The sequence below is a fragment of the Benincasa hispida genome, chromosome 1, assembly GCF_027475165.1.
Source record: "Benincasa hispida cultivar pf3 chromosome 1, pf3_genome.v1.1, whole genome shotgun sequence".
NCBI lineage: Eukaryota > Viridiplantae > Streptophyta > Magnoliopsida > Cucurbitales > Cucurbitaceae > Benincasa > Benincasa hispida.
In genome coordinates this window covers 71,728,703-71,755,787 of record NC_143478.1, presented here as the reverse complement: position 1 = coordinate 71,755,787, position 27,085 = coordinate 71,728,703, and the positions used below count along the sequence as shown (strand labels likewise).

The window sequence follows — 27,085 nt, the reverse complement described above, 5'->3', positions numbered from 1 at the left end:
TTTTAAATGTCACGTTGTTTATTAAAAAATGGGCATCTATTGCCATCCAAACAACACTACAACTCCATTTTTATTACTCTAACTTAACTTCTATATATATATATTTTTTACTTCATAATTTATATTAAAGAATACAAAAGACAGATAAATTGTAGGGGGCATGTGCCCCCTAGCCCCTACGTGGCTCCACTCATGCCTACACTACAAAATAATCCAATTTCCAGATAACAAACCCCACCATAATCTGATTCCTATATTGGTTACATTTCTGCTCCTCAAAGAGTCCCTGAGATGTTGCAATATAATCGAAATTACTGTGAATCAGAAAAGTGTCGGAATCGAGGACAAAAGAGAAATAGGATTGTAAAACGTGAAAAAGGTGAAAAAAAAAAGTTGAGTTAAAAACTGTCGAAACATAATGAATTTAATATTACAAATAAGATCCAAAATACTTAATCCAAACATGAATTTCCGATTACATTATAATCCAAACCAATTCTATTACGAAGCCCCAAATAGCAGATTGGCTTTATTTTTAGATAAAGTTTCAAATTACGGTGGAACATAATCCTCAGATTTTTTGTTAATGTTCTTGCCAATAAATATTTTTTAATTTTTTCCAAAAAAAATGTTTTTAAATTATGATTTGTTACATGGTACTAAATTAAGAAAACTTTTCTTTTTAACGGATCGAAATTACATAATTAATCCTCATCTTTTTTTTTTCTCCTTTTTCAATTTTTAAGACATATATTGAACTATGTTGAGGTTGGTTTTCTTTAAGTATTGCTATAACCATTGAGAGTTGATATTGATATGTTGGAAACGGCAGGGCCCTCAGAACGACGAACTGTAAATCGTCAAGGCACGACAGTCAAGCAAAGAGCAAAGTCTACAAAACAGAAACTCGTTAAAAGCTGAGTGAGCTCACTCTCTTTAAGACATTTCGCGGCTCTGCCCAAGTGTGCAAGCAGGTCTGAAAATTGCCACGTCGTCCCCAGGATAAAACAACCAAATGAAAACCGATCGAAAATGCACCGTTACCGACCGGAACGTACACCCTTTCTAAACTCACTGCTCGGAAAGCTAAGATGGAGGAAGAGAGGAAAATGAAGTGGGAATTAAGAAAAAAAAAATTTGTGTGTTACGAACTACTGAAGGTCTTGCCTTTCATAGGCCTTCAGCGTCGAATGGTAGGGAGCGAAACGTGCGTGGACGTTATGGATGGACATCGATAGGGAGTGAAACATGCACAGACGTTACGGATGAGCGGACGAAACGGAACGGGATGGGAGGACGAAACGCACAAATGAACGAATCGTTTCCCCATTTTTCCGGTTAAAATAATAATAATAATAAATAAATAAAATAAAATAATATTTTTTTATTAAAAATAATCATCACACATACACCTTGCTTCGCCACGCGTGTGGGATGTCTACCAAACCCACATTGGTGGGTCTCCTCACTCCCTCCAAAACATGGGTACTCCTTGGGGCCCAAACCCAAGACACAAGGTTGGAGTACATAAAGGGGACTTTCAATACAAAATTTTTCAATATGGGATTCTCCTTCAAAAAAAGTTGGTTCCCTCTTTGTTTTGAAAGTTAAATTTTCACCCAACAATCCCCCACTTGGAAATTTAAACAAAAGGAAAAGAGAGGGAAGATTTTCATCGAGCAGTTTCAATCAATACAACACTACATAAGCAAATGTGTTTTACGACTTGAACCTTTACATAGTGTAGATGATTCATAATATACTAGAGTAACCCTTGGTTTTGAACTCTATCTTAAACAGCATCTCACACAGAGTGTCATTAGGGTGTAGTACGAAAGCCCATGCTTTTAATGCCTAGCAAGTGAATCCCGGTTTAGTGAATGCTCTAGAGCTAAAAACTCCATAGGAAGCAGCCCTCACTTCCACATTCACACAGGTGAGTCTATCAAGGGTACTCCTATAGTTGGGTACCCCACTTGTCATCAAGTATAGATCTCATTAAGAACTGAGTTCAACCTTTCTTACGCTTCAGGATATCATGCTCAGACTTTAAGTCATAGGAATGGAACTCTGTGTTTGGTTTAGCATGATTCACTATATATCACTCGTGATCAGTTATTACCCGTTGAACTTGTTTCTTGGGATCTCCAGTCTACAGGTTGGGTTTTCCTCACTGTGATTCATTTTTCGATAGGCATGAATCTCATCCTTTCTGAGGTTCTAAAAACCTTTTCTCTGGCCAGTCCTTTTCGTCAAAGGATCTGCCAAATTTTCATCAGTCCGTATATGATCCACTCTAACTGCACTAGTAGTGAGAAACTTTCTAATGGTACTGTGCTTACGACGTATTTGACGTCTCTTTCCGTTGTAGTAACGATTCTGAACTTTTGCGATTGTTGCAGTACTATCGCAATGGATCAATATGACTGGTACTAACTTTTCCCATAAGGGAATCTCTAATAGCAACCTTCTAAGCGAGCTTGCTTCTTCACTAGCTGTCGCTAGTGCTATCATTTCTGACTCCATCGTAGATTGGGCTAAAATAGTCTATTTATTGGACTTCTAAGAGACAGCTCCGCCAGCTATATTAAAGATATAGCCACTTGTAGCCTTTGAATCATCCGAAAGAGAGTTCCAATCAGCATCGCTAAACCCTTCCAGGACAGCGGGAAACTTTTGATAATGTAATCCTAGGTTTTGGGTTTTCTTTAAGTATCTTATGACCCTTTCTATAGCGTTCCAATGCTCTTTACTAGGTCTGCTTGTAAACTTGCAAAGTAGTCCTACAACATAAGCTATGTCAGGCCTAGTGCAGTCGGTAGCGTATCTAAGACTGCCTATGATGCTCGCATACTCAGATTGATTAACATTGTCACCGGTGTTCTTGAACAACTTGACACTAGGGTCATAAAGAGTACAGACTGGTTTACACTCAAAGTAATATATTTCTTTAGAATATTTTCTATATAGTGAGATTGATCCAAAGAAATTCCTTTTTCAGACCTATTTACTTTTATGCCTAAGATTACTCTAGCTTCTCCTAAGTCTTTCATGTTGAAGTTCACACTCAATATTGATTTTACATCATTTATGACGTGCAAGTTCGACTCAAAGATCAATAAATCATCTACATATAGACACAAGATAGTGCAGGGGTTATTATCAAACTTATGGTAGATGCATTTGTCACTTTCATTGACCTTGAAACCTTTAGATAGGATAAGGTTGTCAAATTTTTCATGTCATTGCTTATGAGCTTGTTTTAGTCCATAAAGAGATTTGTCTAATTTACACACCTTATTTTCTTGACCATGGACAACAAAACCCTCAAGTTGTTCCATGTAAATCTCTTCTTCAAGTTCACCGTTTAGGAAAGCGGTTTTTACATCCATCTGATGTACTACGAGGTTATAAAGGACAGTGAGAGAGAACAGGACATGGATAGAGGTAATTCGAGTGACGGGGGAGAAGGTGTAAAATAAATCTACGTTTTCTCTCTGTCTAAAGCCCTTCGCTACTAACCTGGCTTTAAATTTGCCGACAGTCCCATCAGGTCTAAGTTTCCTCCTTAAGCGCCAAGTCCTATTTGACTCAAGTGAGTTCATCTCATCATTTATGGCTTCTTGCCATAGGTTGGCATCTAGTGAGGACAGGACAACTCTTAGATCTTTAGGGTCTTCTTCTACATTGTAGGTCAGGAAGTCATTTCCAAAATCTTTGGCGGTTCTAGCTCTTTTGCTTCTTCTAGGTTTTGGGTCAGTTTCCTCTCTAGGGTTAAGATTTCTAACTAGGATTATACCACTTGAACCAGAGCCCCCACTATTCCTTGATTTAAAAGGAAACCTATCTTCAAAGAAGTCGGCATCATTTGACTCAACGATCACTTGGTTCACTAGATCATAGAACCTGTAAGCTTTACTATTTAAGGCATAACCTATAAAGCCACACTCGTAAGCTCTACTAGCCAACTTTCTCCTTTTTGGGTCAAGAATCCTTACAAAGGCTAGACAACCTCATGTTCTAAAGTAGGATAAGTTTGGTTTCTTATTCTTGAGAATTTCGTAAGGTGAAGTTTTATTGTTAGATTTCGGGATTCTATTTAGGACATAACACACGGTAAGGATGATTTCACCTCACCAATAAGACGCGGCTCCTGAACTAAGTAAATTAGCAACTACTAGCTCAACTAAAGTTCTATTTTTCATTTCGGCTTTTCCGTTCATTTCAGGAGAATAAGGTGCGGTCTTTTCGTGTATTATTCCATGTGAGTTAAAGAATTCATTAAAACTTTCCGAGTTGTACTCGGTTCCCCTATCACTACGAAGTCTTTTAACTTTTCTATTAAACTGATTCTCTATTTCATAAACAAAAAGTTTGAAGGCATCAAAAGCATCACTTTTGTTTTTCAGCAGGTATACAAAAGTAAAATCAGAGCAGTCGCCAATAAAAGTAATGAAATATCTTTTACTGTTCCTAGTCAATATGCCATCAAATTCACAGACATCAAAATGAATAAAATCTAGAGGCTCAGAATTCCTAAGTACAGATTTATGCGGAGTTTTAGTAATTTTAGCCTGACACAATATTCGCATTTATCAAAACATTCGTGGATAACTTAGGTATCTTTTCTAGCATAATCATGTTACTAATTAAATTCTTATTCACATGATAGAGTCTAGCATGCCAAATATTCATAGAACACAACATATACACAGAAGATTTCATTTTATTTAGGTCTAGATTTAATTTGAACATTCCCTCAGTTGCATACCCTTTCCCTACAAATACATTATTTTTGGTAAGGAGTATATAGGTCTGCCCCTATAGTTTGAGTAAACCCGGCTTTGTTGAGGAGATAGCCCGAAACCAAATTCTTTCGTATCTCCGGAGTGTGCAGAAAATCCTTCAACGTGAGGATCTTCCCAGAGGTAAACTTTAGTTCCACCTTGCTGGTTCCAGCAACTTTCGTGGAATGGTGATCTCCCAACAGAATATTCTTATCCTTAGTTTCAGTACGCGGTGCACCAGTATCTATCCACAACCCTTCACAACCATCGATCACATTTACTTCTGTGATCATGGCGACTAACGATTCTTCTATCAGGTTCGCCTGGCCAGCAGGACGACGCCTATTCCTAAAGTTCCTAGCCATATGCCCAGGTTTATTACAATTAAAGCAGAGAAACTGTATCGTTTCTCCTGAAAGGGGCTTCTGTTTTTTCTGTTGATTTTGGTTGCTGGAGCCACGGTTCTGACCTTTCCTTTTTGTCCCCTTAGGTTTTTGGTCAGGTTTTACCATGGCAGAGGCGGGTTTCCTAGGTACCGCGTTCACCTCCTCCCTCTGGTCCTATTTTTGGGCTTCCTCCTCAATCCTTAGCCGAGTTATAAGACTTTCCAAGGAGAACTCCTTGGTCTTATGCCTCAAAGTGTTCTTAAAGTCCTTCCACAATGGGGGCGGTTTATCAATAATAACAGCAACTTAGAATTGTTCGTCTAGAGACATACCTTCGGTAATTATCTCTTAGGCTATCTTCTGGAGTTCATGGGATTGGGCCTCCACGGATTTGTCATCCGTCATCTAGAACTTGAGATAACGGCTAACTGCATATTTCTTCGACCCGGCCTCCTCGGTGTCATACTTCTTTTGCAGGGCATCTCAGACCTCCTTCGCTGTCTTCATTATACTATAGTAGTCATACAGACCATCAGTCAAACCATTTAAAAAGAAATTCTCACATAGAAAGTATTTCTCCTACCAGTCAGCAGCTTATTTTATCTGTTGCTCAGTTGGTTCTTCTAAAGGGACGATCGACTTAGCACTAGTACAAGCTTCGACAACTTTCTTAATGGTGAGGAAGAACAACATCTTTTGCTTCCACCGCTTGAAGTTCGCTCCTTCGAACCAGAATGGACGGTTGAGGTCAGATATGTCATTGTTGCTACTGAGGGCCATTGATGATGTCGAAACGTCTTAAAATTGTTGGAAACGGCAAGGCCCTCAGAACGACGAACTGTAAACCGTTAAGGCATGGCGGTCAAGCGAATAGCAAAACCTGCAAAACAGAAACTCGTTATAGGCTGAGTCGCAAAGCTCGCTCTCTTTAAGACGTTTCACAGGTCTACATAAGTGTGCAAACAGGTCTGAAAATTTTCACGTCGTCCCCAGGATAAAACAACCAAATGAAAGCCGATTGGAAATGCATCGTTACCGACCGGAACGTACACCCTTTCTAAACTCACTGCCCAGAAAGCTAAGATGGAGGAAGAGAGGAAAATGAAGTGAGAATTAAGAAAAAAAAAAAATTCTATGTTACGAATTGCTGAAGGCCTCGCCTTTTATAGGCCTTCAACATCAAACGGTAGGGAGCGAAATGTGCCCAGACGTTACGGATGGACAACGGTAGGGAGCGAAACGTGCGCGAACGTTACGGATGGGCAATGGTATGGAACGAAACATGTGCGGACGTTACGGATAGATGGACGAAATGGAACAAGATAGGCAGACGAAACGTACGGACGAACGGACCGTTTTTCACTTTTTTCGGATTAATAATAATAATAATAATAATAATAATAATAATTTTTATTAAAAATAATAATCACACACGTGCACCTCGCCCGACCGAATGGAGGCGGCGACGAGACGCATGTGGGATGTGCACTTAACCCACATTGGTCTATTTCCTTACTCCCTCCAAAACATGGGTAGGGAGCGAAACGTGCGCGGATGTTATAGATGGACGGACGAAATGGAACGGGATAGGCAGACGAAACGTACGGACGAACGAACCGTTTCCCCCTTTTGCGGGTTAAAAATAATAATCACACACACGCACCTCACCCGACCGAACGGAGGCGGCGGCGGGGCACATGCGGGATGTCCACCGAACTCACATTGGTCTATCTCTTCACTCCCTCCAAAACATGGGTAGGGAGTGAAACGTGCACAAACGTTACGGATGGAAGGACGAAATGGAACAGGATAGACAGACGAAACGTACAGACGAATGGACCGTTTTCCCCTTTTTTCGGGTTAATAATAATAATAATAATAAATAAATATATATATATATATATATATTTCATTAAAAATAATAATCACACACACGTGCCTCGTCCGACCGAACGACACTGCTCGGAAAGCTAAGATGGAGGAAGAGAGGAAAATGAAGTGGGAATTAAGAAAAAAAAAATTCTATGTTACGAACTGCTGAAGGTCTCGCCATTTATAGGCCTTCAACATCAAACGGTAGGGAGCGAAATGTGCCCAGACGTTACGGATGGACAACGGTAGGGAGCGAAACGTGCGCGAACGTTACGGATGGGCAATGGTATGGAACGAAACATGTGTGGACGTTACAGATAGATGGATGAAATGGAACGAGATAGGCAGACGAAACGTACGGACGAACGGACCATTTTCCACTTTTTTCAGGTTAATAATAATAATAATAATAATAATATTTTTTTTTATTAAAAATAATAATCACACACGCGGGCCTCGCCCGACCGAACGGAGGCGGCGGCGACGCATATGTGGAATGTGCACCGAACCCACATTAGTCTATCTCTTCACTCCCTCCAAAACATGGGTAGGGAGCGAAACGTGCGCGACCGTTATAGATGGACGGATGAAATGGAACGGGATAGGCAGACGAAACGTACGGACGAACGGATCATTTTTCCCTTTTTCAGGTTAAAAATAATAATATAAAAAATAATATTTTTATTAAAAATAATAATCACACACACGCGTCTCACCCGACCAAACGGAGGCGGCGGCGGTGCGCATGTGGGATGTCCATCAAACTCACATTGGTCTATCTCTTCACTCCCTCCAAAACATGGGTAGGGAGCGAAACGTGCGCAAGCGTTATGGATGGACGAACGAAATGGAACGGGATAGGCAGAAGAAACATACAGACGAATGGACTGTTTCCCCCTTTTTCCGGGTTAAAAATAATAATAAAAAAAATATATTTTTATTAAAAATAATAATCACACACACGCGCCTCGTCCGACCGAACGACACTACTCGGAAAGCTAAGATGGAGGAGGAGAGGAAAATGAAGTGGGAATTAAAAAAAAAATTATGTGTTACGAATTGCTGAAGGCCTCGCCTTTTATAGGCCTTCAGCATCAAATGGTAGGGAGCAAAATGTGCCCAGACGTTACGGATGGACAACGGTAGGGAGCGAAATGTGCGCGAACGTTACAGATGGACAATGGTATGGAACAAAACGTGTGCAGACGTTACGGATAGGCGGACGAAATGGAACGAGATAGGCAGACGAAAATGTATGGACGAACGGACCATTTCCCCCTTTTTTTTTGGGTTAATAATAATAATAATAAATAAATAATATTTTTTTATTAAAAATAATAATCACACACGCACGCCTTGCCCGACCGAACGGAGGCGGCGGCGACGCGCATGTGGGATGTGCACCGAACCCACATTGGTCTATCTCCTCACTCCCTCCAAAACATGGGTAGGGAGCGAAACGTGCGCGGACGTTACAGATGGATGGACGAAATGGAACAGGATAGACAGATGAAACGTACGGACGAACGGACCGTTTCCCCCTTTTTCGAATTAAAAATAATAATCACACACACGCGCCTCACCCGACCAAACGGAGGCGGCGGCGGCGGCGCGCATGTGGGATGTCCATAGAACTCACATTGGTCTATCTCTTCACTCCCTCCAAAATATGGGTAGGGAGCGAAACGTGCGCAAACGTTACAGATGGACGGACAAAATGGAACGGGATAGGCAGACAAAACGTATAGACGAACGGACCGTTTCCCCCTTTTTTCAGGTTATATATATATATATAAATTAAAAATAATAATCACACACACACGCCTCGTCCGACCGAACGGAGGCGGCGGCGACGCGCATGTGGGATGTGCACCGAACCCACATTGGTCTATCTCCTCACTCCCTCCAAAACATGGGTAGGGAGCGAAACGTGCGCGGACGTTACAAATAACCGGACGAAATGGAACGGGATAGGCAGACGAACGGACCGTTTCCCCCTTTTTCGGGTTAAAAATAATAATATTTTTTTTATTAAAAATAAAAATCATACACACGCGCCTCACCTGACTGAACAGAGGCGGTGGCGGCGCGCATGTGGGATGTCCACCGAACTCACATTGGTCTATCTCTTCACTCCCTCCAAAACATGGGTAGGGAGCGAAACGTGCGCAAACGTTACGGATGGATGGACGAAATGGAACGGGATAGGCAGACGAAACGTACAGACGAACGGACCATTTCCCCCTTTTTTCGGGTTATATATATATATATATATAAATTAAAAATAATAATCACACACACACGCCTCGTCCGACCGAACGGAGGCGGAGGCGGTGGGATGTCCACCGAACTCACATTGGTCTATCTCTTCACTCCCTCCAAAACATGGGTAGGGAGCGAAACGTGCGCAAACGTTACGGATGGACGGACGAAATGGAACGAGATAGGCAGACGAAACGTACAGACGAACGGACCATTTTCCCCTTTTTTGGGTTAATAATAATAATAATATATATATATATATATTAAAAATAATAATCACACACACGCGCATCGTCTGAGGAACGAAGGCGGAAGCGGAGGCGGCGAGCATGTTGTCACAATCGCTCTTTCGGAAGCTTCTCTTAGTGATTGTGCGGCACTTGTTCCCGCTCACGAACAAGTCAGCCAACTCGAATACAGACTATCGGTGGCACACCGAGTGCCTCTCGCAACCTCCACCCCCGTTTTAGGGAAAACGATTTTAGAAAACAGGTTTGGAGAAAAGGTTTTCGTAAGCAGTTTTTGTGAGTGTGAATAAAGAAAGAAAGATTGTAGTAGGCTAGAAAGCAATAAGCAACAACAACAGCTTTATAGAGTACTACTCCGGGTATGGGGAAGTGATGATTAGTCTTATCCCCATATAGTGCATTTTGAACAAAAAAGCCAACTGGCACCCTTGCATATGCAAAAGGGCGAGTGGTCACTTACAATGAAAATGTAAAGAGAGCAAGCTAATACAATACATGATATGAAAGTATACTAGAAGGGGGTTGGATCGGGCATGCGGCCATGGGCAACATGCCCTGGACAAGCATGACCGTGACATTCTCCCCCACTTAATTAGTTGACGTCCCCGTCAACCGACCTTGTTCAAAATCTACGATGGTTGAAGCTGCATTCTTTAAATCTTCGGCCCGCTCCCAACTGATCTCTTCATCGGGGAGATCCTTCCATTTCACTAAGAACTCTGTCAGTTCTCGTCTGGGTCTTCCAATACGGCGTGTACGTTTATTCAGGATTTATGCAACTTCTTTCTCAGCGGAATTCTTCATCGTGATCGGTGGGCGCCTTAACATGTTTCGTTGTTCATCTTTGGGATCGGGATGATAGGGCTTCAGGCTACTCACATGGATGACAGGATGAATCTTCATCCATGAGGGTAACTGAACCTTATATGAGGTTCTCCCGACCTTCTCAATTACCTCCACTGGACCTTCATATTTCCTTACTAGTCGTTGGTCTCTCTGGCCTCGGAAACGAAACTGTTCCGATCGTAACTTGATCAGGACTTTGTCCCCAGCTTGAAACTCGAGGGCCCTCTGATTCTTATCAGCCCACTACTTCATCCTTCTTGATGCTCTTTCTAGGTAGGCGCGAGCTATCTCAGAGGTTTTGCTCCACTCTTTAGTGAAGTTATGTGCCTAAGGACTTTTGCCTGCATAAGGGTGGTCCACCAAGTGTGACATGAGTGGCTGTCTACCGCACACCACTTCGAAGGGCGTTTTTCCGGTCGGGGAACTCTGCTAGCTATTGAAGCTGAACTGAGCCACATCTAACAACTGGACCCAGTTCTACTGCCTAGCGTCGATAAAGTGACACAGATATTCCTCGAGCATACTGTTGAAGCGTTCCGTCTGGCCGTCAGTTTGGGGATGATAGCTAGAGGAGATATTCAGTGTTGACCCCAATATTTTGAACAATTCTGTCCAAAATGTCCCAATGAATCTTCCGTCCCGATCGCTAACAAAGCTCGCAGGGACGCCCCATAATTTCACGATGTGTTTGAAGAACAGCTGGGCAGTCATCACGGCTGTGCACATTTTCAGCGTCGGGATGAAAGTGGCATATTTTGAGAACCGGTCGATGATAACAAAGATTGATTCGAACTCTCCCACCTTGGGCAAATGGGTGATGAAGTCGAGAGACATGCTCTCCCATGGTCTAGAGGGCACGGTATGGGTTCCAGCAGACCCGCTAATTTCGCCCTTTCGACCTTGTCTTGTTGGTAGACAAGGCAAGTCTTGGTAAATTGCATGACATCGTCTCGAAGGCTTGGCCAGTAGTAGCCTTGTTTCAGGAGGGCATAAGTCCTATGCCAACCATTATGTCCTGCCCACAGTGTGTCGTGACACTCCTTCATCAACGACCTTCGTAACTCCCCGGATCTGGGGATGTAGAGGCGATTGCCCTTGGTGTATAGTAGATCGTCTTCCACCCAAAACTAGCGTGTCTTCCCCTTTTTGGCCAACTGTATAATGGCCTGCGCCGCTGTGCCATTTGTCAAGTGAGTTTTGACAGTTTCTCGTACTGTTGCACTCAACGTACTTGCTTGTAGGCGGGCGAACATGCACAGGGCCGCATGTTCGCTCTTTCGGCTAAGAGCATCGGCCGCTTGGTTACTTTTCCCCGGTCTATGTTCGAATTAGAAGTCGAACTCCGCTAGACACTCCTGCCACCGTGCCTGTTTCGACGACAACTTTGGTTGGTTGAAGAAGTGGCAAATCGAGTTGTTGTCGGTCTTGACCACGAACTTGGCCCCCAAGAGATACTGTCTCCAGACCCTCAAGCAGTGAACTACTGCTAACATCTCTTTCTCGGAGGCGGCATACCTCCGTTCGGCGTCATTTAGTTTCCTACTCTCATACGCGATGGGGTGTCCGTCTTGGAGGAGGACACCGCCCAACGCGAAGTCAGAAGCATCAGTCTCTACTTCAAATGGCTTGGTCACGTCGTCAATTCCGAGGACCGGCCCCTCAATCATCACTTTCTTCAATCCCTCAAAGGCGGCTTGACATTCAGGAGTCCAGCTCCATTAGCTATCTTTCTTCAGCAGTTCGGTTAATGGCCCTGTTCTTCTTGAGAATCCTTCTACGAACCGCCTATAGTAGTTGGCTAGTCTGAGGAAGGATCGTAGTTCGGTCACGGATGATGGTACCCTCCAGTCTCTGATCGCGGCCACCTTGCCCTCTTCCATACCAATCCGACCACACTCAATCACGTGGCCGAGGAAATTTATGCGTTCTTGGGCAAAGGAGCACTTCTCTCTCTTTACATACAACTGATTTTTCCTCACTTTTCGAAGACTAGTTGGAGGTGATGTCGATGGTCCTCCAGCGAGGCACTATAGACCACAATGTCATCGAGATACACTACGACGAATTTTTCGAGGTATTCGTGAAACACTTGGTTCATTAAGGTACAGAAAGTTGTTGGAGCATTGGTGAGGCCAAAGGGCATCACGAGGAATTCGAAGGCTCCATATCTCGTGACACAGGTCGTCTTAGGTTCGTCTCCTTCAGCAATTCGGAGCTGATAATATCCCGACTGCAGATCCAGCTTCAAGAAATACTTAGCGCCGTGAAGCCAATCAAATAAGTCAGTAATGATAGAAAGGGGATATTTGTTGCGAACTGTGAGCTTGTTCAAGGCCCGATAGTCGATGCACAACCGGAGGCTCCCATCCTTCTTCTTCTGAAACAGTACTGGGGCTCCGTAAGGGGCCTTTGCCGGTCTGACAAATCCTGCATCTAACAATTCGTCTAACTATTTTCGGAGTTCGGCCAATTCTGGCGGGGCCATCCGATATGCATTCTTGGCGGGCCGATTTGCCCCTAGTAACAACTCGATCTCATGGTCAATCCCCCTTCGTGGGGGTAAGGACTTGGGCAAGCTTTTAGGCATGACATCTCGATACTCTTCCAAGACAAATAGAATGTCTTGGAGGATCTCCTCTTCGGTGGTTTCAACTGATTCTATCGAGATGGCCATGAACGTGGGTTCGTCGTGGGCTAGGCCTCTCTTCAATTGGAGGGCTGAGATCATTCTCACCCCATTTGGCTGCTTGATACTGGCTTGAACTACGGTGGGTGTAGATCCGGTAATGACTAGACATTTGGCGAAGGGCATTGGTATAACTTTATGTTCAAGTAGGAACTCCATCCCCAATACCACGTCGAAATCATCCATCTTGACAATCACGAAGTCAATGAGGCCCTTCCAGTCTCCTAACTTCACCGGAGTTCTCTTCACTATCCTCGTAATCGGTAGGGCTGCAGAATTCACAGCTTTCATCTTCCCTGCATCTCTTTCCCAGGTCAAGTTCAGGCGGCGGGCTTCCGTTTCAGTCATGAAGTTATGGGTGGCCCCAGAGTCGACCATAGTGCTCTTGGCCGATCTTTGGTTGACCCAAGCGTCCACATACATGAGTCCTCTCTCTAATGGCTCCGTCGCCTTTCCCATTTTCTTCTGGAGCGCAGATAGGAATTTCAATGCCCCCATCTTGGGATTCTCAATTTCTGCAACTGGCTCGATTGCTGTCTCCTCCAGTTCAGCCTTGTCTTCGGAGCTAGAGGCTAATGTGGCTTGAAAAGCATTGAATGCGGTCCGATTTGGACATTCGCCCGCCTTGTATGGCCCTCTACATATGAAACAAGACAGGGGGCAATTGTAATTGTTATGCTGTTGCGGCGGCCCCACCCAGTTATTTCCTGATCTCAGTTGGGATGGTTTACGGTCCCCCCCTGTGTTCTTGTCTCCTCCCTCAGGTCTAGGAGGACTGGAATGACTGTTTCTGTTTCCCCCATTTGAGGAAGTTGACTGCTTCCTCACATCTTGCGAGTCAGTGCTAAGGTCGTATAGCCGTTCAGCTGCCGCATAGGAAAAGGGGAGATCCTGTACTCTCTATTCATATAATTTTGATTTCGCCCACAGTTTCAGCCCTTCGACAAAGCAAAAGACCTTGTCTTTCTCGGACATATCTCGTAAGTCCAACATGAGTCCTGCAAACTATTTTACGTAGTCCCTGATGTTACCTGTTTGCTTCAACTCTCGGAGTTTTCGTCGAGCCAAGATCTCGACATTTTCAGGGAAGAACTGCGAGTGAAGTTCTTGTTTCAATCTATCCCAAGTATCAATAGTGCATCGTCCTTCCTGTATGTCTGTAAATCGTGATCTCCACCATAGTTTTGCATCTTCAACCAGATGCATCGTTGCTAGTGTGACTTTCGACTCTTCAGTCACTGTGTTCGTCGCCTTGAAGTATGGCTCAAGGTCGAAAATAAAGTTTTCCAGGACTTTTGCTTCCCGCACCCCACAGAAGGGTTTCGGTTCTGGGATTTTTATTCTGCTTACTGCCATTGCTCCCCCAGATGGGGCTTAGTTCCCTACCGCTCGGATGGTGAAATTCACCCTTGCGCTCACATCCGCTATCTCGACTCTGACGACGTCAAGGGCCGACCGAAAGTCTTCAGAAAAATCGGTTACCATCTGAAGTATTGCTTTTTGGGAGCCGTCCAAATCTTCGACGCGCTCCTCTATTTGGACAACAGAGCCCGATGAGCTATCGCCACGTTCAAAGCTGCCGGACCGTGCTGTTTTGGTCTGTACCCTCATCATCAATTCTCTGACGGGTAATCCGTTTAGGCGGCCCACTACCGCATCAATTCCATTGGCTTTCTCAGCAACTTCTTATAGCCGAGTCTCTAAGAAACGGATATTATCCGGGACCTCCCTCAGGTAGAGCATTTGCTCTTCCATCTCTACCAACCTATCCACATGGGACTTGTTCAGGTTCTTCGTCGCCGACATGATCACTGATCTTTCCCTCTGTGAGCCGACTTGGCTCTGATACCAACTGTCACAATCTCTCTTTCGGAAGCTTCTCTTAGCAATTTTGCGGCACTTATTCCCGCTCACGAACAAGTCAGCCAACTCGAATACGGACTGCCGATGGCACATCGAGTGCCTCTCGCAACCTCCACCCCCGTTTTAGGGAAAAGGTTTGGAGAAAAGGTTTTCGTAAGCAATTTTTGTAAGTGTGAATAAAGAAAGAAAGATTGTAATAGGCTAGAAAGCAATAAGCAACAACAACAACTTTATAGAGTACTACTCCGGTTGGATCGGGCATGCGGCCATGGGCAACAAGCCCTGGACAAGCATGACCGTGACACAAATGGGATGTCTATTGAACTCACATTAGTCTATCTCCTTACTTCCTCCAAAACATGGGTACCCCTTGGGGCCCAAACCCAAAACACAAGGTTGGATTACATAAAAGGAGAATTCCAACACCAAATTTTTCAATGTGGGATTCTCCAATCAAAAAAGTTGGTTCCCTCCTTATTTTGAAAGTTAAATTTTCACCCAACATGGTATGATTAGTCAAATAAATCATTTAATTGGGAATATTTTGTTCTAACAACCTATCATAGAAGATTTTCAAGCTTACATTCCCAAACTAAAAACAATAAAATATGACACATAATTGAAAATGACACAGAATTGAAAATATTATGTAAAGACATATTGTTTCAGTTGTTGCTTATGTTATATCGGTAAGTTGGAAAAAGAGTTAGTATGCTGAAAGCACTCAATTTCTATTTAATAAAATAAATCAATTTTCTTTTCAAACATTCTCTTAAACAAAAATGAGTCAATTGCATAGATAGCCAATTGAAGACCCAATACATAGGGGTCTAAAACAGCAATATATACGTCTTTCATTTTCATTTTTTATTTTTTAAAAAACAAGGCCCATAGTTGTTAGATATACCTATTAGCTACATAGACAAAAATGCCCTCTACTCAATCTCTAATTAACCTAAACAAATAAAATTAATTGAGAAATTTAAAATCTTACCAAGAGTATAATAAAATAACTGTTGAGCCCAAAGTATCAGTAGATATAGAAAATACAAAAGATTTTGTAGATATAGTAAAATTTAGATCTAACTTTCAGAGTCTAGCTATTAGCAATTTCTATCTGCATTCGAGTTTATCACTAATAGGAGTTTATCAACAATAACATCTCACTTATAAATTTTGTTATATTTGTAATTTTTGAAATATTGCTATACACTTTATTATTATCTCTAAAAATGTTATCTATTGTAATTATCCTATAATAAAATGATCCCTAGGAGTTTATCCATCTTTCGCATTGAATGTAACAGAGATCTAACTATAATTTGTATTACACAAGAACGTGCAATATAGAACATTAATTGGCCACTATTGATCTTCCATATTGTATTTATTTAGTCTCCTTATAAAGTTTATAAGCAACTCTTGAAAAAAAGAAAAAGAAAAAAGAAAGAAAAAAAGAAAAAAAGGTCATTGAACTTTTTAAGAAAAATTGTAAAAGTTACCCTTAAAAAATAGTGATATTTGCCATTCGAACTTTCAATTGTAAAAATTAGGCCCTCAAACTTTTACAAATATTAAAATTGTATAAGTTGTACAAATTGGACCTACAAATAATAATAATTGAACCCTCAAATGTATACAATGTTTACAATTTCTATAATTATGTAAATTTGAGAAACTAATTTTAATATTTGTATAAATTTTAGACTCAATTTTTACCATTAAAAATTTGAGAGTACAATTACAATCACCACCATAATTTAAGTGTGATTTTTACGATTTGCCCAACTTTTTATTAAGTCTATAAACCTCTATCCCAACTCTTAATGCATAAGAACTCGACCCTAATGTGAGATTCAAGTGTTTCTTTTAGGACATTTGAAAATTATAATTGAAAACTTGGGAGAAAAAACATAAAATGTAAAAATGAATTTATTACACAAACTCTTGAAGTCTTCCGAGAGGATGAGAGTGTTAGAGAGAATAAGTGCATGATAAGAAGTGATTTTATGATTAAAATCACTTTTTTCATGTTTAAAATCATTCTAAAATACACATTTAATCACTCAAAATCAATTCGATATTTAATTTTATACTTTTAATCTCATTTTTCATACTATTAAAATTGATTTTGAATGATTAAAATTATTTTTCGACTGATTTTGAAAATGACAAAAGTGATTTTAACAATTTTGGAATCATTCCCAAACATGCCATAAACTTAGGGTTGACAACGAGGCTGGGTCAGCCCACTTTAGTTGGACTAAATGAAAAACTAACTATATGTAAAAAGTTAAAATACCTAATATATATATATATATATATTAAAAATCTAATCGACACAGGGTCGCCCTCCCCGTCCCCATCCCCGGGAGGTCTCCGGTTTGACCTCATCCCCAGTCAAACCGGGGATTCCCCACCCTGATCAAATCGGGTTCCCTGGGAATTTTGCCAATCCTACCTAAGCTAGATCAATATCAACATGTAAAAGGACCAAAAAAAAAAAAAACAAACAAAAAACAAAACTGCAAACAGCAGAAACTGCCAAGTCATTTTTATTTTAAAGTGTATCATATAATGATCTCAGAAATGTGTCCCTAAAGAATCTCGATTATACGAATCATTATGAAACTGATCGGCATTACACAGACTTGATTTCTTTCATAGAATGATAAGAGTTCTTACCCATCAAACTGAAGAACAAACCTGGATACAAAAGCTTGTACTTTCCCAGGAAAAAAAAATGTCGATTCGTAATGTGGCAACACAACCTGCAACAAGTTAGAATCATTAGTTACACAAAAAATGTCAATCTTCTTTGGGGCAGTAAGAAGCATCATCAGAGACCAAAAAGCTTGATTGGTATTTAACGGGATGAAGGGAAAAAACACATCATTTAAAGTTCAAAAAACAGTCTATATCCTACGGGTGCTAGGGATCTACCTCTTTATGTTGAGAATGGCCTATGGATGAGGCTATATTTTGACAGAAAACCAAATCTAAGGAAAACAATTTTGTGGTAGAAAAGCAATCTCGAACATGTTATGAATCAAAGATACTGACAGCTCTATTAGAATGTAAGCATTTATGCACGCTAGTTTTATCGAGATGAACTAATAGTTTGTTTGAAATGACTTTTTATTATTTAGAAAATCCTCTATTAAGCACTTGGAAAATCATACCAAACAGACTCCGAGATTGGGTGATTTGGTTTCGCTATTCATAAGCACAAAAATTTACATTTGAGTCGTGTGCATCTTCAGTCGTTGATACTTGTAACTTTTAAGCATTTTCTTCATATGGAAGCAATCCCATGACAACAACAAAAAAATCCACAATTCTGGAACCAATGAGTCACGTTTGGTACTAATTTAATGGTACTATAAGATCTAATCTCAAATCTGGATGCCTACATCTATTACCATCTATGGGAAATGATGAACTAATTAGCCAGTTCCAGTTCCAAAGTAAGAACTATTGTTGGAGTAATAATACAATCCTAAAACAAGCTGATTGATTTTCATTTTGAAAATTTGTTCGTTTTCTTAATACGAATAGCTTTTCCAGGAGCAAACATATGATAAAGATATTCATACGTACAATTGATGTAATTCTTCCTTAGACCACAGAAGATGTGAAGAAACTGATCCATGTTCCATCAATGCCCAATGCACTTTACGAACTCACGGTCTAATAAAAAGAAATATAAGTGTTTGCATCAAATGGTAAGACCTAATACAAGAACATGTATGTGTATTTCCAAATCTTTGTAAACTTTCCTACATTCTTTTTTTCCACTCTAGCACTTCAAGTCCGTTAAAAAAGTGAAACAGTAAGAAAATTAGACAAGAGAAAGAGGAAGTCTGTAGGCATTTGGGAGGCTCACTGACGATAAATGTTTGTAGATGGAAAAATAAGATAATTCAAATATGGAGATTGGAGTAAATCAACCCATGAAACAAAAGCGCTACACATATTAGGTTTTAATGGATAGAGTACTAGACCTTTAAAATGAGCCGCCTGGATCTTCTAGGTAGCCTCAGTTTATTGGTAACACTTCTTAAAACTCTCCTATCAGGTTCACTATAACAACTTGTTTCAGTTTTAGTGAGTTTCCTCCTCTTATGTGCTCCATTAGATTCGGGAATATGAGATACAGGCAACGTCTTCTCCATAGATTCAGGGAACCGAGAGCATCTGGAGAAAAAAAAAAAGGAAAAAGAAAAAGAAAAAGGGAATGATGGTATCAAACCACAAGTTAAAATATTTAAAAGGCTTTCATTAGAAAAAAGTTTACTCTGGACTCTCCGTTGCAACACTTAAGTTGTTCCTCTCCTGCAAGCAAAAAAAACCATATCACAATCCAAGGAGTGATTAAAGCGAGAAAAAATAGGTGTCCTTTCTGCTGGCTGAAGAAGATTTCCATCGAAAAAATATTCTTATATCCATATCCATATACGTGAAATATCCATCAAACAAGAACCATGTACAAAAAGGAAGATAGGAAATAGGAAATATTAAAGAAGACATTATCCCAAATCGAAAGGTCAAAGGAGATCTTAAAATGCCTCCCCAACTGGCTATCAAGGAAATAATAGTTAAAATTTGAAGCTACAGGCAAACCAACTCCAATGCTTCATCCCTATCTATAATCATACACAATTTTATTTTAATAAAAAACAGCGTATTTGGGTTTTTTTTTGGGGGGGTGGAGGTGTTGAGTAACAGCCTAGGAGGATGACCATCGTCAGGTTGACAGTCATATACAATTTGAGGATTGTTGAAAATTAGAAAGTTAGAAACCATGATATACTCTTAATTGCAGAACACATGGAAATTGGCAACGAAACAACACCTTACCGACTTTTCTGCACTTGTTTGCAAGCTGTAATCAGAAACATTCGAGTCTCTCTGTGGTAATGGTCTACAAGGTGAACAAGAGACGTCTTTAGAGCATTGGTCAATATCTGATGATTCCATGTCCATAGAACCAGCTGCAGAGCTTCCAGGATTCTCCACAAAGGGGTTTAAAATACTGCAGCTGTACTGCAGTGTTGAAGATGCACACATTTCACTTTCAAGCGTAAAATTTTGATGGACTAATGTGGAAAGATTAGATTGACCACCAGAAATTGGATCAGAATTTTCCTTTTTCTGTAAAACATTATCAATCTCAAAATCAAGATTCGTTGCACGGTTATCCTCTTCAATACAAGATTCAGACCCAGCAAGTTTCTGGTTCTGCATATCCAAATCAGTTTCAGAAGATATGATTGTCTGATCTTCATCTAAATTCTCAGAACCATCTGCATTAAAGGCATGAGACGTTACAGCAGAGAAGACTACATATCCATCCGCTTCATCTAGTCGGTCAGTCTCCGTGCAATTATTTGTCATCAGGTTTGAACAGGAGGGAGTTTCCTTCCGTACATAGTCACCCTTGATTAGGCTAGCATGATTATTCCACTGAAAAGATTTCGCAAATTCTTTATGACCTTTAAACCAACAGAGGTTTTGTTGCAGACATTTGTCTCTGTAGATGCTCTCACAGATGTAAACCTCATTTTTTAATCTTTCGGTCCAATCCAAAGGGCTAGAATTTAAATCCACGTAAAGATTAATTCCCTCATCCGACCAGACATAGAATTCAATAGCTGATGGAAAGACTTCTGGAGAAGTTTTAGGAGAACCAGCAGAAGCATTTACATTTTCAGCTAGACATGTATGCTCTACACGTCTACTTTGAATCTCAGGTATGTTTCCAGTCATATCACCTGAAACCAATAATGCTAATCAGGGTTACTCTTTGGGACACTATGTTTTTTACGAGAACTACATTAGTCATATCAAAGCTTATGCTCAGGATTTCCCGTAATGTGTGTTTTTAACTGCCAAAGCAATTCTGCGTACAGATATTATTCAGAAAGGACAGTTTTTCTAATATTACATTGCAAAATAGATGTTAAACGTATAAATACTCCTTCACAAAAGCAGGAAATAATCCATTGACAAACATTAGCTGATTTGACCACCCCTACTGTTTTTCATTTGGCTCCCTGAAGAGTAAGACTTAGAACAAGAAAAAGATCTTCATCCATTTCTTTATGTGACAGCAATATGAATTATCAGGATAAAGAACATGCATAAGGACAGATTACACGGAGGAAAGACCAATACACCAAAGAAGAATTGAAGCTTTGCTCCAAACGGTGCAATGAGTTAAAAATTGCAAGGGGTCAATGGAATCACATGATAAATAGTAATGCCTGTGTGCAGTTAATTTGATTCCTGCTATATTGTGTCATTGGCAAGCAAAGATCTGGAGGTAGATGAATCACAACGGGACTTGAGCTAAAAATAATTATTTAAAACTTGAAAGATACATTCTGATTTATAGGTACTCGATCAATAATATATTTATAAAATACTAAACAGGAGACCACAAAATCATAATTTTCAGACTCTGTGTTGGCATTGTTAAACATAACTCTTGATTTCAACAACTGAGCCAAGCCACCAAAATTTTAAAGCTACCACAGTATTGATCCTTTATATAAGGCAGTTAAGTTTTAAATAGAAAAAAATCAATTTAATGCACATCAAAAATTTCTTTTGGACCACTGGATGTCCTCTTGAAAGAAAATTACAAGTAACGATTTAAAATTAAGTTTTCCCTCGACATTATGAGATTTCTTCTTTACACTAAATTGTCAAATTTTAGAATTTCTTTAGAGATGCAGAATGCTTCCCTGAAAGAGAACTTTATATGTCTTCCTACGAAAGTAACAGCTAGCAGGATAGATATCCACCAAATTAGTTTGGTGATCAATGTTTGTAAATTCCTTGCTAAAGTGCATATCAAAAACTAGATTCTCCGTTCTCATGACGGTAAACCAAGAGGTAAAATTGAAGTTAAAGAATGTCTTAGACATGGAGATTTTCTTTTCCTATTCCTCATTGTGATTATTGCAGATTTTTTAAGAAGGTTGTTTCAGAAAGAGCTCTCAAAGCATAGTAATGGAACAGAGATAGGGGAGAATTCAATTCCGGACAACCATCACTAGTGGCTGATAATGTTTTTTCTTTATTTTACTTTATTTTGTTATTTTAAGGAAAAAAAAGTATTGGAAACTGCCTCTAAAATCCTGGAAAATCTGCAAAAGGTTGTTTGTATGAGAATATCAACAAGAAAGACTATAATTGTGTGCGTCAATATTGATCAACCGAAGGTTCTCCAGGATGATCATTTTGGGGGTGTAGTCTGAGGGGGGGTCTATATCCTACATGGATTATTTTCCCCTTCGACCCTTCAAGTTTCAATTTTTTAGGTTAAATATTGGATAGAATCAAGAACAGATTATAGAAATGGATTAAAGAAAAGTTTCCCAAAAGATGTAAAGTAATCTTAAAACAATCTTGCCTTGCCGGTGTGGCCAGCTCCTCTACGCCCTTTTTTCAAAATGCCAAGTGAAGTAATCAAGGAGTTAGAAAAAAGTATGAGAATCTTCAAGTCGGTTGTGAGTTGCACTGAAGTTTCATTAGGGCGGGGGGGGCTTAAGAATAGTGAATTTAGATTACAGACAGATTGCCTTGGCTTCCAAGTTCCAAGTCGGTTTGGAAAGGATAAGGAGGCAATGAAAAACCTTGAAAGAACACAACTCTTGGAATTTTCTGGAGCACTGTGATAAAGCCAAAGCAGCTCCTCTCTTTTTCTTTAACTTACGCAATGGTGAAAAATTAGTTCCAAATCACATTCAACATATCAAAAAGATCCAAAATCTTAAGTAAATTGCTACAAGTAAAACCAACATCACTTCTAATCTCAACAAACAACACATGAATATGAACAAAACCACACAAAGTTGGGAGTTTTCTTTTTGACGGATAACCCATTCCCAAATCTCTTTATGATTAATAATCCTCACAAATATATGAAATCAATCCTTTTGTTTACGTCATAGTGCATTGTCGTATTTTTATAACATATCGCGTTAGAAATGGCCATGCCTACGTAACTCTATCGATAAATAAAATTAAAAAAAAAATTTAAAAAAAAAAAAAAAAAAAAAAAATCACAACAAAGTGTGAAAAAATGGGACACAACAAATTTACACATTTTAGAATACATCACGTTAGGGATGACCATGTGTAACCCTAACGCGATGATAATCTTTATCACGATCTTCATTTTTCTTAACACAAAAGAATGCAACAAACGGTAAGAAAAATGAGGACGACACAATAGAAATTTTTTATCACAAAAGAGATGGACATCATTTTAGGGCTACAATAGATTAGTTATTCATAACGTGATACGTTATAAAATGCGTTAGTGCATAGTGTGCTATCAGGTAAATAAAAGGTTAGAATATATTTGTAAGAGACAGGTCATTAATCATGAAGAATAAATAAATAATAAAGTTAAAAAGACCTGAAGTGTGAATTCAGTGTTAGGGACAGTCGGACAACAAACAACGTCCAAAGAGAAATCATCGTCCTGAATCGAATAAACAACCAGATGAATAATCTAAACTATGTTCAGCTGAGAAAAGAAAACTTAACAGGACGACTTTCCCAAATTCAAAGTCCACCCACTTCCACTTCCAGTCAACGAGCCATGGTGAACGAACTCAATTCCGTAAATCCAATTAAAAACCCAACTTCGGAAAGTCAGAAGTCCCCATTATCTTTCACAATCACGAATCCGTTTGGGTACCGAGAAAATGGGGAAATGACAAAATTTGAAATAGAATGAACAGATTGGGTTCTCAGTCAAAACAAAATCTACATTCCATTGACACACCAAGTAAAATTGCAGAAAATGAAAAATGTACACAAAATTCTTGATCTACGTCTTCACAGGCAGCAAAGAGAAAGAATACAAACTAGAACCGAAAAGGGGGGAAATAGTGGGAAATGAGGAAGAAGATTTACGGTACCTGACTAGAAATTGTCCAAGAAAGCGAGCAGATAGTAAGAATCTGTCGAACTTTTACATTGGGAAGAGACGATTAAGGAAAGAATTTTGTAGAACGAGATCTTTAATTCTCAAACACCCATGGCCATGGTTTCTATTTCTATTTTCAGTTTTTCTTCGGAATAATATCCGAACAGTGAGCTTCGTTCTCATTGGCTGCTGAAAACTAGTATCATGGCCAATGGTTATTTTCTTTAGTAAAAAAATGGTTAAATTGCCAATTTAGTTTTCGACTTTTAATTTTGTATTTTAAAGTGTATAAATTTTAAGATTTTTAATTTTGAGTCCCTACATTCTTTATTTTGTATTTAATAGATTTTTTTACTATCTAATGTTTTTTAAAAAAAATCTCATACACACTGGATACAAAATTGAAAAACTATGGTCAAATTAGCACAAAATTCATATCGGTTAGATCATTTGATTTTTAATTTTTTTTAATAGGTTAGGTTTTATGGTGATCTAAACCTAAAAATAGTTCCATTGTAGGTAGGTTCATTCTAATTACCTATGAGGTTGCTACATCATTGTTCTCTTGTCTAACTTCAGCATGGAAGCTAACTAGCATAAGCATGATAATAGTGTGCACCTCTTTCTCTTTTAACAAGTTACCTCATCTCGAGTCACCTCTTGTCAATCGTCTCTATAATGTCCCAGGCCCAAGATTTGGAATCTGGATTCGACCGTGGCATTCCTCTATGACCTGGCAACATCATTCTTGCTTGTCTTGCATGCTCCTAAAAGTGAAAATTACCCTCAAAATCAATACGGGTCCTTTTAGCATGTTTTGTCTTCACTCACATGTTTCCTATGAAAATTCCAAGGAGGTCACCCTGAAGGATTGTGAGGGCCAATGCATAAGCAAGGATCAATCCCAATTTTAAACTTCAAATAACACAAAAATTACAGAGAATAAAATTATGCATATTTAATAAAATTTACAACATGCAAAATAATAATATTAGAGAAGAAATTAGGGTTCAGTCACACTTACCCTTGAAATCAATAATTCTTCACGATCTCCTTTCCACGAACAGAAAAATCAAAATGGCCACCACCACAAGATTTTCCGCTATATTCTCTTTAGGATTGAGAATTACAATAGTGTGTGGACTCTATAATTAATTTGGAAGAGAGAGAGCTTTTCTTTGAGAGAGAATTTTTCAGGTAAGAAGTTTTGTGTTTTTTCACCCACAAAATGCAGGGAGAATCAACCAAGAAGAAGATCCTACGTATTTCTTAACTTCCAACGATTATTTCAGAGAGATATAAAGGGAGGGAGTTAAGTATCTCCTTCTTTAATTAAATTCAAAAAAATATAATATAATTAAATTAAAACAATTTTAATTTAATCAATATATAATTATATAACAACCACCTTGTTATATATATAAATTGCTTCCTTAAGGCCTGATTCCGAGTCTTGAACAATGTGGCACCACACTTTCTCTTGACCAGAGAGGGGTTAATCATAGTGGGACTATAATCTATTGTTCATTAGAGGGGTCAGTGGTACTTAAGGAGTTAGATGTAACTACATGGCCAAAACGGTAATTTGGCTCAGTTGTACCTACGAGCGATTTGTGAAGGATCATCGTACCGTTGATTGGTATATCCAATGGACACAAAAATATATCCGTAGTGCGAAGAGTGCAGTTGTCGGTCTTTAGTGGAGTACCCGACAGTTAACAGATGGTGAATAATGTGATTAAAGAGTTTAATAAGTTATTCACGTACCATTGGAGCTTCAAGCTACCTGTCCATAAAGTCCTCTTGGTAGCTCGATAGATTTAGTTGAGAATTAGTTTTTGGGTTAATTTGAAATGTTCAAATTAATAAGAGGGGATTTAATTATATATGATATAATTCAATTATATATGATATAATTAATATAATTTATTTGATACATTATTGTTTAATTGGATGAACAAATATTTGAATATGATTTAAATATATTTTCTATGAATGAGATTCATAGTTATTAAATTTAATATAAATATGGTTTATATTAAATGCCATAAAATAGAGAAAAATAACTATGGTTTATATATTGTATATGATGCAATATTAAAACTAAATATCATAAATATAATATGATAAGTTGGTTATCATATTTATTTATAATTATTAATTATTTGTTAATTAAACTATTTTTCTCTCTAACCACCCTTAGTGGGAAGTTAATTGGTTTTATGGCAAAGTTGGGATAAATGAAAATTTGATTTTTATTATTCCAGAGATAAGCATTCACGCTTTGTGAGACTATACGATCGAGTAAGAAAGTCTATGCGATAGACTTGATCGCCTACACGATAACTTTGTTCATTCCTCGATCATCTTCCTCCTCCAACTCTAAATTCCCCTCTAACCAAAATTAGTCAGAGCCCACTACTCCCGGATTCTCACACCGAGAATACCAAGGTTACCAAGTGGTAGTGTCCTTCTTTGGTTTGAGTTTCTCATTATTGTTCGAAGAGTGTTCGTGACTTGTCCGACGCGTTCGTGAACGAGTTAGTTTGAGGGATTAACTTGAAGAACGGTTTTTCAAAGTATAGTCTCTCAACCCTCTGCTTTTATTTCAAAAAGCATGTTGTAATTTAGTTTTATGCATAATCTGTTCTGTTTACTGTAAATGTATGCGTTCGATCTAAATGAGATTTGGATGATCCACTTCCGCTCATAGGATCTCTGTCAAAAGAGTTCCTTCATGATCATGAGATGGCTATCAAAGAAATGAGTTCATCGGAGTTTAGATAATCTCTCGTAGTCTTTAGATGAGGGACTCGATTCTCATTAGCCTAAACATTGACACGTTATATCAATTTTAAATCTATTATTTCAATTTCATCAATTTAAATCTTAAATTTTACATATTATAACAATTTTAACCCTAAATTTTCATTTTCATCAAGTTAAACCACAAATTTGAATGTTTATAAAGTTTAAATTCATGAAACTAAAAGTTTCAGGGTTAAATTTGAAATTTAAATTGATGAAATTAAAAAAAAAAAATTAGGTTAAAGCTATATATATATATATATATATATATATATATATATATATATATATCAACAATGTTCATAATTAAAGCCAAACAATAAACAATAAAAAGGTTTATCTATGATATCAAATAGATAAATTTTGGGCAATAAACTCAT

The 27,085-nt window shown here is 39.0% G+C and overlaps 1 protein-coding gene across 8 annotated transcripts; it reads right to left on the bottom strand.

Moving 5' to 3' along the window:
- Window positions 1-24,126, bottom strand: LOC120091797 (uncharacterized). Of its 8 annotated transcripts, none has more exons than XR_016532576.1 (7): window positions 23,890-24,099; window positions 19,811-20,724; window positions 19,248-19,285; window positions 18,955-19,147; window positions 18,551-18,640; window positions 17,636-17,721; window positions 1-286 (listed from the first exon to the last, which is right to left on the bottom strand). XR_016532576.1 is itself a non-coding variant. In XM_090318364.1 (7 exons), exons 3-7 carry the CDS (start codon window positions 20,717-20,719, stop codon window positions 202-204), a joined length of 1,311 nt encoding a protein of 436 aa, XP_090174490.1. In that variant the 5' UTR covers window positions 20,720-20,724; window positions 23,382-23,447; window positions 23,890-24,102; the 3' UTR covers window positions 1-201. The 8 variants fall into 8 exon arrangements, 5 of the variants coding, with proteins under 5 accessions (XP_090174490.1, XP_090174469.1, XP_038905863.2 ...); XM_090318364.1 differs by lacking the exon at window positions 18,551-18,640 and adding an exon at window positions 23,382-23,447 and having other exon boundaries at window positions 23,890-24,102; XR_016532589.1 differs by lacking the exon at window positions 1-286 and adding an exon at window positions 23,382-23,447 and having other exon boundaries at window positions 17,477-17,721; window positions 23,890-24,100.
- Window positions 24,127-27,085: the final 2,959 nt, after the last annotated feature.

Excerpts from the sequence above, each read along its gene's own strand:
- LOC120091797 (XM_090318364.1), bottom strand. The coding sequence starts at position 20,719 with ATGACTGGAAACATACCTGAGATTCAAAGTAGACGTGTAGAGCATACA. Across the intron at positions 19,286-19,810 it reads AAACAAGTGCAGAAAAGTCG|GAGAGGAACAACTTAAGTGT; the intron begins GTAAGGTGTTGT and ends TTTTGCTTGCAG. Across the intron at positions 19,148-19,247 it reads GTTGCAACGGAGAGTCCAGA|ATGCTCTCGGTTCCCTGAAT; the intron begins GTAAACTTTTTT and ends TTTTTTCTCCAG.